At 52.2% G+C, this 13,092-nt stretch overlaps 1 protein-coding gene across 31 annotated transcripts; it reads right to left on the minus strand.

Annotated features, from left to right (window-relative positions):
• Positions 1–590: 590 nt before the first annotated feature.
• Positions 591–13,084, minus strand: ZNF821 (zinc finger protein 821). Of its 31 annotated transcripts, none has more exons than XM_065028307.1 (10): positions 12,805–13,059; positions 12,536–12,709; positions 11,036–11,127; positions 10,452–10,523; positions 8,877–8,960; positions 4,041–7,208; positions 3,430–3,572; positions 3,233–3,337; positions 2,188–2,354; positions 591–1,507 (listed from the first exon to the last, which is right to left on the minus strand). In XM_065028307.1, the coding sequence occupies exons 6-10, from the start codon at positions 4,207–4,209 to the stop codon at positions 853–855; spliced, it is 1,239 nt and encodes a 412-aa protein (XP_064884379.1). In that variant the 5' UTR covers positions 4,210–7,208; positions 8,877–8,960; positions 10,452–10,523; positions 11,036–11,127; positions 12,536–12,709; positions 12,805–13,059; the 3' UTR covers positions 591–852. The 31 variants fall into 31 exon arrangements, with proteins under 31 accessions (XP_064884379.1, XP_064884373.1, XP_064884368.1 ...); XM_065028301.1 differs by having other exon boundaries at positions 4,041–7,488; XM_065028296.1 differs by having other exon boundaries at positions 4,041–7,488; positions 8,770–8,960.
• Positions 13,085–13,092: the final 8 nt, after the last annotated feature.

Genomic DNA, 13,092 nt, shown 5'->3' on the forward strand with positions numbered 1-13,092 from the left:
TTGCAGGACACCCCACAGTGTGTCTGTGCCTCTTGGGCACTGCGAGCCCAGAGCTGGACACAGCACAGGGATGACAAGAAAAACAAAGCCACAGAGCACGAGGGAGCTGACCTACCCTGTTCACTATTCAATCACCTCACTCGCAAACCTGAAACACTGTTTAAGTGAAAAGTAACTTCTGAGTAAACCAGCAAACTTGTTTGCTGTTTGCTTACCTCAGTCAGCCTTTCTGTTAGTGTTTGTGTGAGGTACCTTAGAACAGCAACTCAGTTTCCTCTTAGTTTTTCCAGGGATGCTACTGCAAATAAGCACATAATGCTAATGTTAAGAGAAAGGTTTATGCAGCCATTTCCAGGGAGACGATGTCCTCCTTTGCTTCCTTTTTATGGGCACAGACTGCAAGGGATTCACTCCTGGAGGGGTTGTGGACTATTGAAGTCCTCAGCTCCGTAATTCATGCTGCAGTAAGCAAGATCCCTTTTTAGTCAGGTAGGCTTTCACCTACGGCAGAACTGCAGCAGCCCAGACCCATCTATAGGGCAGGGGTCCAAGAACAGGACAGAGCACAAAAGGTAAAGAAGGGGACTAAATAAACATGAACATTAATTTATTTTCCCTCTGTTCACAGACTGTGACTTGGCCCCCAGAGCAGACCGTATCCTCAGAATCTGCTCCCACCAGGGCTACTTTGGCAGACATCTCTCAGCTCTGTTCCCCTCCTCTGTTCAGGAGAAAACCAGAACCCTCAGTCGGGACAGGCAGCCAGGGTCCCACAGCAGCCTCCCAGGTACAGAACCCCGCTTGTGCGCCTGTGGCAGGTGTGGCAGAGGTGGCACAGTCCTCGGCTGCAGCTCAATGCAGCGTGCTGTTGCTCTGCTCCTCAAATGTCATTTTGCCCAGCAGCTGGCTCTCCAGCTCCACGTTACTCACTGGCAGCTGGAAAAAGTTCATTTCAGCTGCCAAAGCGGCCATGGCAGAGGGGTCCTGGCCAAACTGTGCCCGGAGCATCATGTCCATTTTCTCCAGGCGCCGCTTGAGCCTCTTGGCCTCGCGCTCCCGGATGAGCCGGGCCTGTCGTTTCTCTGGGGTCTCGTTTGCGCGTTTCAGTCGCATGGCTTCCCGGTCCCGCTGCAGCCGCCGTGCCCGCTGCTCATCTGTCTCTTGCATGCGCTGCAAGCGCTTGGCTTCTCGATCCCGCATACGCCTCACTTCCCGTTCTTCAGGTGTTTCATTGTCCCGCCGGCTTTTCTTGGCCGTCCGCTCCCGCTCCAGACGCTGCAGCCGCACTTCCAGGGGCTCGTTCTGCCGACGAAGTGCCCACTTGCGCATGCCCGGTGTCTGCGCCTCCAGCAGCTTACGATACGCAGCACAGTTGTTGCAAACCAGGAGGATGCCTGCAGGGTACACGGGCGTGTGGAAGGCAATGTCTTTGCCCTCAACGCTGGAGGAGCCCTCACTCTGCGGTGCCGGCAGGCGACCTGCGCTGAGCACCTCTGGCAGCTTCTCACTGGAAAGCAGAAAGAGCAGAAGAGTCAGAGACCTGGTGCTGACAGAAGAGTCCCCATCTCGGACTTCCCAGGGGGCCGCAATCCACAATGCCACTACTGCTCCTGCCCACAGACATGTCTGAATATCGAAAATGAAGCACCACACCGGGTGTGGAAAGTGGGTTAGCCCTGGGCAGTATCTGGGTTGGAAGAGCGCAAGAGCAGGAATTAGCCAGCAAGCTGCTCCTCCCCATCACCTCTGGATTTCTCCTTTTAGCCATGCTCCACAAGTCAGTGAATAATCTTCCACCAGGCAGGACAGAAACAAGGAACACTTTACTTTCTGCTCTGGAAACGACAAAGACGTCTGGGCAGGACAGACCTACTTGGAAGGATTGCTGGACAAGGGAAGCAGCTCAATGTTCTCCAGTGACTGGAGACCCCGGTGCTTTCTGCACAGCTCTAGCTCTTCACAGAGCTACAGAACACCCTTTCAGCAGCACAGCCGCAGGAGGTCTCAGCAGGTGATGCAGAGCTGCAGGCAGGAAGGGATCAAGGGAATCTCACTCACTGGTAGTGTTTACAACTCTCCTACAGGCCTTAGTGGGTCCAGAGCCTTGACTTCTGTGTCATTTACAGCAACGCACCTACTCTTTAACGTGGGTACCCTGGTGCACTCACCAGCCAAGCTGACCCTGACCTGTTGAATGTGGCATGGCTGGTGAAACGTGCTCCACACACTGCACAGTTTGACAGCTGGTCCTCTGAGTGGATCAGGAGATGTCGCCCAAGGGATCCTGGTGAGCTGAGGGCTCTGCCACATACAGGACACATGTAGCTCTTGGCGCTCACCACAGCTGCGGTGTGCTGCAAAACAACCCCTGGGCTGTTAGTTATGAACTGCCCAGCATCCCTGCATGCTCAACAGACACAGCAAATCAGGTTCAGCCTCTTGGAATGGGGACACTTTACCACTAAACCTCTGTCTGACAGCTCCTAGACCAAGCTCAAGGTATCTGGGGTGTCACGAGGCAAACAGCAAGGAGGAAACCTTCCTACAGGTCCACTCCAGTGCAGGAGAAACAATTAAGGCCAAAACACTGGGATTGTAAGACCTGACCCTTGTTTTCAAAAATGCATCTGAGGAGCTGCTGTGGCTGGACAAAGCGTGACTGGACTGACAGCAGGCAGGATGCTGGTGAGAAAGTGCTTAGAGAGTCAGCTGGTGCAGGTAAGTGGCCAAGTCAGTTCTGCTTCATTCCTTCTTTTACAGACTTTATGCTGCAAAGAGAATACTGACAACAAAACCTGTGAGATTCCAGCACACATTTCCTGCAATACTGGAATCATTTCAGAGGAAGAACAGCTGTTTTCAGGAGTAGGAACGGTGATACAGGTACAAAATAAAGAAATGAGTGATTAGGAGGAGGGCTTCTTATCTCACTGAATGGTGTAAAAATTGCTTTCATGTTTAATCTGAACTGCTTGGTCTTAGCCTGGAACTGCTTGCAGAGGCTGCCTTGGGACAGAGTTGTGCTTTCCAGATCTCCAGATCGGTGCCTTGCTGTGTCTTTCCCCAGGACAGCTCCTGGACATAGTTTACTGCTGTAAATCTCAGTCATATCCTAGGTAAAAGTCAGTTCTGGGACTGCAAAGACCAGAACAAAGCCACCCTGTGCTTTAGGTTGTTTCTAGATTTGCAGCTTAAGGCCAGAGGTATCCCCTAGCTGGGAACCATCCCCTACCTGGTACACATGAGCGATGAGCTGCTCCCTGCTTCCGCACTCCAGCTGGCAGAGGGGACACTGTGACAGTCCCAGCACAGGGTCAGCATTCAAACTCTCAGGCACCTACAGGGAGGAAAAGCCACTTTGTGTGGGGCACACAGATCTCCCCACAGTCACCTCACCCTAACGTGAGTGCAGAGCCAGTACACACTTACCTTATTTTCTCTCATCAGTGGGGTTCCAGCCACAGATTTTTCTGCATTCTCTAATTCTTTCTTCACTTTCACCACTGAGCCATCCTCCTCAGATGTATGGGAAGAAACTTCATCCTGGGTGGTTTCCTCATCGTCACTGCCACCTGGAACATGAAGAGCATTTATGCCAAGTGTAAGGACCCTGAGGACACGCACAGGCCTTAATTGTCCTGACCAGCATCACCATGGGCCTCTCCCCACACCCTCTAAGCAGGGGCTCCATTTAAATTCAGGCTGGGCACTTTGGTCCCTGAAACGCTCTGTTGAGTCCCTGGACCTGGCCAGTTACCCAGCCTTGCTTGACAACCACTGCACCCTCAGCTGGACCCACTGCTGTCACCACCTCGCTCTGGTGAGCTGGGGCTGTGTCGCGGTGCAAGGTCATTGCCCAGCCTGTGTTCTGGTGGTCCTTGCTGTTCACTGACACCAAGTCCTGCACAGGGGCCCAAGGCTAACCCAGAGGTGGGTGAGATGTTCCTCAGAGGACCCCACAGCCATGCAGCACCGTGCCTCGCCCCATCAGTGTCCCCCCAGGCCACTACCTTGCTGTTATGGGAAGGGGCAGAACTCACTGCTGCTGGAGTCGGGGTCTTGCAGTGGATGGATGTCTGGCCTTTGGTCTCCAAGAGCTCCAGGAAAGTTGTTTTTCATCATGGCTTGGCGGGCTTGTTCCTCCAGCCCTGCAAAGACTTGTTCCCCTGGCAGCCACAAGGACAAAGAGTCAGACCAGTGCTGTTCCATCACACTCACCACCAAGGCTGGCCAAACACACGGCTGGTGTGGGGCTGCTCACCTGTGCTGTTCAGAGCCTCTGAAGTCACCTCTCAGAAAGCATTTAAGTAACCTCTCTGCTTGCCTACACTGCAGCACCAGCCTCTAGTACCTGCTGGTGTCAGTGCGGTCCCTGTGCCTAGAAAATCCCACTGGAAGTGCCTAGAACATCTCACTGGAAGTGCCTGGCATCAGGCTGCTCTCTGCATGCTCTATATGCCACTCCAGCCACAAAAAAAGAAAAAAAGAAAAAAAAGAGATGCCATGCATCTGCCACACATAGTGAGGTGGCTTTTTCTGCTACCAAGCTGTCTGCCACCAGAGCTACAGCACAGCTCCCGGAGGAGAGGAGGCCACTCAGGGACGATGACAGTATCCCAAACCAGGCACAGTGCTGCACGGCTCTTCTGAACCATTAAGCCCTCTTCCCTGCCGTAACGGCAACCTGCATAAAAACAGCATCTCCCCGAGTGCCTGGCACCTCCTCTGCTCTGCACAGCAGCACTAAATGGAGGGGTTGTCCTTGGCATGCTCTGTCACCACCTTCTGTCCCAGCGGGGCTGAGGACAAGCTGCCTATCATGGTGTTTGTGTTCAGAGCTCCTGCTCTCCTGCTCTCACCATGGATAACTTACTTTGCTGCCTTGCCTTGTCCAAGAGCAGTTCTGGCTAAAATAGATCCCAGTGACACTTCACACGCTCAAAACAGAAAACTACAGGAACGAACCTAGAAAGCTGAGACGCTTGTTTGGGATAGCTTACAGTCTGCTTCGTTAAAAGACATCGATCGCTAGTACCTCAACTCAACGGGAGATGGCAAACACATTGAAATAAGGCAATTATTTGTGCTCCTCTGAAAAAAAAATCCTTACAGCAATCCCTCCTTAAGAGAACTTTTCATTCTAGACAATAACAATACAAGGCAACCATTAATTTTCATACTAAATCAAACAAATGACTTTGTTCCAGGGTAGCCATGATTTGCCTCTCTTGGTGGATGAACTGTGAGCACCTGGAATAAGGTGCTGAAGTTCCCAGCAGGCTTTTAGGTTAAATTTGTCAACCGACTTATAAGTTCTCAAGAACCACTCAAAGCATAAATCTGGAAATGCGAAGGAAGACACAGTGCATGTTTCACATAAACCAAAAGCTTTCCCAAAATTTCACCTTTTAGCATAGGGCCACAATGGCATCAGTATAACCAGGGAACTGAATTCCAGAGCCACGAGGAGAGCCCCAGTCCTGTCACACGGACAGGCACGTTCCCTGAACTGTCTCGGCCAGCTTTGCCCTGTGTTCGTACTCACATTGCCTTTCTGCTGCTCACCTCTTCGCTTCGAGCACTACTTTAAAAAGCAGTCATCTATGCAAGATTTCAAAGACCTTCAAAAGTTTCATGGAGAGTGTGGGAGAAGAGTTTTAGCTCTCAACATCCCCATGGGTGTTTCCAAATGCATTTGAAGGCATTTATCGTTCTGTTTCAGAAATGTTTCTGTAGGGAAGACTTGAGAACACAATCCGTGTGATGAGGAGCACTCTGATTCTGTCACTGCAAGCCACAGATACCATCGTGATTGCTGTGACACACGCACCCCCATCAGGAGCCTTTCCAGCACGGAACGGTCTTCAAAACCCCAAGTGTTGCTTTTATATCTGGACCACAACCTCACACTGCAGGGACTGAGATGCAGACTGTATGAGAAGCATACACTACGGAATTACAGTGTCTTTCCAAGAAGCAGACATCCACAAACCACCAGGATGAAAGCCCAGAGACCAGAAAAGCATTGCAAGACAAAGTCTGGTGATGTGAGGAAAGCTGCAGAACGCAGGACGGATGTAAAACCATGGCAGGAGACATACCATCTGCAACAGATACAGGACTCCCAAGCACCGCTGCAGCTGCTAGTGGAAACAGTCACATGCTTGTTCGTTCCCCTTCCAGCCCCTCACATCTCCATGTAGCAGCAGCTGGGGTCTGGGGGCAGGCAGGTTCCTGCTTGGATACAGACCGTGCAGACAGTCTGCAGGAGTTTAAAAGCTGCGATCTCTATGGGAGGTGACTGAGGAGGGAACTCCTCCTGTCAGTAATGCCAGCACCAGCCACAACAACTGAGAGGGCAATCGTCTGCTGGCAGCTTTGCTGTACGACACCCTCAGAACCAACTCAGCATGGACTCAGTGCAGTGCAGAGAACTATCAGCTTACAGCCAGACACGCAAACTGTTAACAAACCAATGCTGTGAGCAGACGACATCTTGTGCATTCTTCACCAGCCTGGAGCTAAAAGGCATCATGGGACTGGGAGAGACAAACTTTTAAAATGCTATCTTTAGCTTACACAGAATTTCTTCTGAATTAAACTAATACGGTCTCCAAAAGAGGTTAGCAAAGAGTGCCTACTGGTGGACTAAGTCCTGCTTTGATGAAGCTTTAATGTTTGACAGGTACAGTGTCATACTTTTACTGTTTCTGCACACACATGCTCACACACAGACTCACCCCACCTCCACCCCACTTAGAGTAAACTTACATTCAGTTGGAAAGGGAGTAAGACAGGCAGCAGCTTTAGTATCATTGCTGTCAGCAATGGATGTATGCTCAGTATTGAATTCACAGACTCTTCTCCAGAAGTTTCTTTATTAAGTACAAAAAGGGCTGCAGGCTGACCACAACACCAAAACAAGTCACTGCATTTGTTTTACAAACAGCTAGAGATGTAGGACAGTGAAAGATCACACAAATGCCTCTGCTTTGCATTCCAGTTCTCCTCTCCACATTCCTGTGAGTGAGTGGGATGGCGGGTGCGCAGCGGTGCAGGAGGGGGGCAGCCCTGTGGGGCTGGGCGACAGGGGCAGTTACGGCTGCTACGATCGGGTGGCGTATCAACTTGGTAGCCAGAAACGATTTTTTTTTTCCTGAGCCCTTCCCTTCTCGAACTGTATGAATGCAGGATAACTCTCAGGTGTTCTGGAAAATAAACACACAAACAAACAACTCCCACCCCAAAATCCACAAAACAAAATCAAAAGAAACTGCACCATTCCCCTGTCTTCCTTCCTAAACAGCAAAGTCTCTCAGAGATGAGCCACTTTATTCCCTCCTTGTACATCAAATTAAAGTCCCTGTTCCTGTAGGTCTTCTCTGTGCTCCTTTCCTGGACCTGAAATGTGCAATTCTTTCCACCACTGTGGATCTAGTCCACCTGCCCCATCGCTATTCTGGGTTGTCCACACTGCTGTAGTGGTTACTGAAATAAAAAACAACACAATTGAAAGAGTTAACAACGGCAGCCCACAGACCCCTTTAAGAACCAAGGATCTTGATGCAAGTAACATTTCTGCTTGGTTTTGAATGCTGGGTGCTATTTCTTGCAAGATACTTCCTCTTCAAACCGAGAATACTATAGACAGCAGAATTCAAGGAACACCGAAGAACACAGAATGTGCATGTGTCAGAAGGAAAGCGAAGGGATTAGAGGATTAATGGGATATTGGGGCCATAATAAAGAGAGCTAGGAAGTGTGAATTAATTTGACTAACAAAAGCTGTTCTCCTGAGTTCTAAAATCAGCATCACTTGCAAAGGCCACAAGCAATAGAAAGAAAAGCAGCTCATGGGACAGCAGGGAGAGAAAATAAAAGTGCACACTAACACTCACAGCGAATTTTTGGCAAGCACAAGAACAGGGAGTAGCCCGTAGCTGATGGAGTGACAGTGCAGCAATGGATGGGCTCGAACGCAAGATCAGGTGAATCACTTAAGAAAGATTTTATACTTTTATACTTTGGAGTCTGGGAGAAAATAAATACCAAATTGAATCAATTAAGCTATCCCCACAGGAACAATGTAACTGCATTGTATTTTTCAATTCAATGTGGAGTGGGCAATGCAATAAGCATATTCCAGTATTACAGTTTTATTTGTTACCACTTTGTCAGGTGTAGTGCTTCTTTCATGCACTGCATGGCAAAAGAAAATTAAATTAAGAGCCGATTATGTGCTGCAGCCCTGCCAAAGGGGAAATGGCTACAGTTAAAACTGTAGAAGGACTGGCCATCATGCACAAAGACTTGTGATAACAGTATTTTTTTACAATTGTTTCTGTATTCTTTTGTATTTCCTTACACATCAGCTTCCATTTAAAGCTGTTTTGACCTGTAACGACACAGCCTCCTGGCTGGTCGCTCTGCACGCCACGCAGTGATTCTGCGCTAAGTGAGGACAGCAAAGACGTTGTTGTGAGAGCAAGGTTAAACGAGGGCCATGCCAAGCCTGGGAAGCGACCCTGGAAAGAGGTGGCACCAAGCAAGCAAGGGAGAGGAGGCCAGTAGCTGTTGCTTCCCTACAGAATCCCAGGAGGAAGATAACATGGAGTGGCCATGCAAGGAAGAAGTCGGCACGGTCCTCCCACAGATCCGTCCAGTTAGATATTCACAGTGGTATTTATGCAAATCAAAGAGCACTTCCCCAGCCCCACAGCCTGCCAAATCAGACCCCAGCTGCAGACAACTGCGTGAAAAGCCGCATACCTGCTGTCCCTTTTATTCCTCTCCTCCCAACCATTTCAGGCCCTGTGAAGAAGTCTCAGAAACGTGTCTGCTATGTCTCAGCCTGACTCCTCATTCTGCTGGCTCACCCAGTTCTTGGAGCTGATGCTCTCTCCGATTATCCTCGTCAGTGCACTGCATGGCATTTCTGGGCCCTCCAGATACACAGCAGGCTAGGTAGACAGAGAAGTCCCAACAATTTGGTGGTGTTCATCATAAGACAGACAAGACTTTCCATCCCAAGGTTGAGATGTCACCATTGACGTGTTTCTTGCATCTTTCAGTCCCTTTATTTTCTTGTGGTTCTACGTGCTGCTCCTGATGGCTCCTGTTGAGTAGTTGCTCTGTAGCAATGTACCACATGTAAAGGAGGTGAGCAGGTCCCAGAATTCCTTTCTGTGGCACACTAGATGCCATAACCTCAACCTTATGCCCGCTGGTAGCAAGTTTGTCAGATAGCTTCCCCCAAGACCAAAAGTGGAAATACAGCCACTTGTATTGCAGATAAAAAAGCGAAGTTCGCTGTGAAACTAGCGCACAACTAAACCCCATAATATGTATAGTTTTGTATATAATAGTACAAGCTTCTGAAGAACATAACCCTTAGGCAGTAGAGCACACTAAAAAAGCCCACTTCAACACCATGGAAACTCTACCTGCACTATTAGAGCTGTTGTGTCCTTGGTTTCCATACATGAGACCATGACTCCACAGCAGGGAGACAGCCCAAGTGCATGCCTTGTGTAAGTTTGACCTAAATGGCAGCAGTAATATCTAGGCACTCTCAGAAGCAAATGTGTGTGGAAACATGATGTTTCACTAGCATCATAGGACAAAACACATATCCAATTTCTGTAAGTAAGACAATTCCAAAGTCACTAATGTACTATCCTGCAGATCAAAGCTATACTCTGCCCACCGTTGAACCCAGCACCCAGAAGCACGAATTGGAGAGCACAGGTCAGTGCAGATGCCAAAAGCCTCAAGACTCTTATGGTGGCTACCAAGGAACGCTCAGTCAGCTCTCCCAGGCCCAGCTCCAGATGCCAGTGGGGCTTTCAGGTCCCAGACCAAGGCAGTTCTTCCTTGTACACTCACCGACCACAGAAAGGGTTAGGATATGCCACAATGTATTTTCCCATAGTGCAGAGAACAGCGTGCAGAGATTCCTGTCACCATACCAATACAAAAGGCAGCACAGAGAAACACAGAGAGACATGCAAGCCGGCAGCATCAGCAAAGTGAGGGAGTGTTAGTGCTGCAGTGCTCAGCTCTCTGTCCCATACTCCTGACAGCTACTACAGCTTAGCAATACCACAGGCCTTCTCTTCAGTCTTATTTTCACATGTCTAGGGAAGTGGAAATTTGTTTTCCTCATTCAAGCCCAAATTCCAAATGTGTTTCCAGCCACAAAGCTGGATATGTACAAGGGCACAGCTTCACAGCTTCAGTCCCCCCAACCTCCCTCTGCTGCAAATCAGTCAAAAGCCGTATATGTGCAGTTATCCCTTTGCAGCCAAACGTCCATACATGTCTCCCAGCCCCAGTAACATGTTGCTATAGCCTGCTCACAAGAAGTGCTGATGTACAGCATCTTCAGCCCTTTCACTATCAAGCAAATGACAGGGTGATGACAATGCTAGAGAAACAGAGATCTGTCCTACCGGCTCAGCTCAAGAATGATCTGACAGATCGCGTTTATCTGTCCAGTAAATTACTCAGCCACTGCCCACTCCCTGCAAGGAAAGAGCAATAGCTTCACTTACAGATTCTGCTAGGAAATTGAGGTACAGTGAGCTTAAGTAACATGTCCAAGGCTAGTCAGCTGAGTCTGTGGTAGGGCAAAGATCAGACCCCAGGACTTCCTGGCTGGCAGCCGCACACGCAAACCACCCTACCTAGAACTTTCTTTGCTACCCACAGCCCCGAAGTCACATTTCTTGGTGTACTAACTTGCACTTGTGACAGTGTGAATGCAAAGCACAGCTACAGGCCCTGCACACACACACCTACCTTTACAGCATTAGTTGTTTGTTCAAGCCTACCCCTGTCCTGCCTTGCCAGGACACAGCCAGCTCCTCTGATGCACAGAGCTCAGTTTCTCTTCCTACGGTCCCTAAGATGAAACATGAGTAACCACCGTTCCCCCACAAACTGTACCTCCTCACCAGTCCCCTCCTCCCCGCCTCACTCCACAACAATCCAGCTAGGGCAAGGATCCCACAATGCTGTGTAACATTATACTCACAGTGAACTTTGTTAGGAGTGGTCTGTTTCCGACGGGACATGTTTCCCTGACCTGGGAGCACAGAATGTTCGGTCCCTCAGCAGAGGGCTCACCTGAGAAGAGAAGAGCCTGTCACACACACCACTGGAACCTCCTGAGCCTCTGGCCAAGCACAGCTGTCTCAGGGCCATCCCCACCCTTCTGCCTACAGGGCTTGTTCTGCACCACCACAGCCACATTCTGTGCCAGTATCCAACACCATCCACAAGCATTTCACAAACCGCCATGTCCGCGCAGTCCCACCCAGCACTCCAGCAAAGTTACAGCAGCCCTGTACCCAGCATACAAAACATGAAGAGTGCAGTTCAAGAGTGACTGCAGTCCCAGTCCAAACCCCTTTGTCCTCCTGTGCATTCCCACAGCGCATAGGGCAGGAGCCTCACCAAAGCTGCAGACCCTGCCCCATCTCTGGCCCCTGCCCCCAGAGAGACCGAGGGGACACATGGCCCCCCGCACCCCGAGGGCACTGGATAATCCAGCCTGGGCAGGCAAGGGGACCGGCTGCCCCGCAGTGACAGCTCCAGCCGCAGCAGCTGATGGGACAGTGTGGCCAGCCAGGGCTGGGTCTCACCCCCACAAGGGGACTGACCCCATGGCCCTGGCAGACAGGGAGAGGGGAGCGGTGGGGCTGCCGCATCCTCCCTGCTGCTGGGACAGACAGGGGGGCACACAGCGCACAGGAGGGGACAAGGACAGCCCACCTCGCGTGGGGAGGACGCACCCCTTGTCCCACACGGAGGGACACACTGACCCCTCAAACTTTACAAGAGGGGGAAACATCAGCTCCTCATCCTCAAACTGAAGGAAGGAATCAATCCAACAGTCCCTCAGACAGCCACACAAAAGGAGAAGCTGAACCCGTTTCTCCCCAGACAGATGGACACGGGATCCGGGCGGCCTCTTCAGACAGACAGACACAAGCATCCCATCAGTCTCTTCAGACAGACAGACACAGGGATCCCATCAGTCTCCTCAGACAGACGGACACAGCGATCCTGTCAGTCTCCTCAGACAGTGATCCAGCCGTCAGACCCAGAGCACGGGAGGCGGCAGGAAGGATCCAGCCCACAAGAGGTCGGACACACAAACACAGCCCGCTCCCCGGACAGAGGGACGGAGGAAGGTACCCACCCCGCGCTCCCGAGGACGCCGACAGACAAGAGAGGGACCCGGCCCGCCGGCCCGGCCCCTGCCATAGAGCGTCGGATGCTGCCCCCCCCTCCGGCGGACGGCGGGACCCGGCCCGGCCCGCCTTACCGGTCCCGCTGCAGGCGCCGGGGAACCGCAGACAGACAAAGGACCGCCGGACAGACAGACGGGCAAGATGGCGGCGCCGCCAGAGCGCGCGGCGCGGGCACGGGCGCGGGCACGGCCCCGGGATCCCCGGCCGGCCACCCCGGCCCGGCGCAGCGCTTGCCGGCTGCCACAGGCCCCGGTGTCTCATGATCTGAAGTGTCTCACCTGTTTGTCATGGATCCGTCCCGGCCGGCAGCTCCTGGCTGCCCGGAGCTCATTCGTGCCCGCTGCGGGTCCCGCGTAGCCCGGCGGGCAGCGGCGCCGAGCGCCGGCCCCTCCGCTGGCCGCGGCCGCTCCGCACGCCCTGCGCTGCCCGAGCTCACCAGAATCTCGCATGCCCTGCAACGTCAAAAATCGCGATTTTACTATTAATTTAGAAGCCGCCACGTGCGTTATGAACTCGTGCATCCGTCTGGAAATGAACCGCCACGCACCGCAGAGCGGGGACCTCTGGGCTGCTCCTCCCCGCGGCCACCGCCGGCCCCAGCACAGACGCCTCGCGCGGGTCGGCGGGGACCGCCCGGCACTCGCCCTGGGCCAGCTTACCCTCGGGGAAACGCAGCGGCGGGACTGCGGCCACCGGGACCGGGCTCAGCCTCGGCCCGACCGTCCCTCGCGGAGGCACCCCCGCCGCCTGCCCCCAGAAAGCGGGAGCCCCCCGGCCCGGCGCGCCCCGGCGCAGTGTGTCCGCCCGCCCGGCTCCCGCCCCCCGGAGGCGGGGC

This window comes from Columba livia, chromosome 13, assembly GCF_036013475.1.
Source record: "Columba livia isolate bColLiv1 breed racing homer chromosome 13, bColLiv1.pat.W.v2, whole genome shotgun sequence".
Taxonomy (NCBI): domain Eukaryota; kingdom Metazoa; phylum Chordata; class Aves; order Columbiformes; family Columbidae; genus Columba; species Columba livia.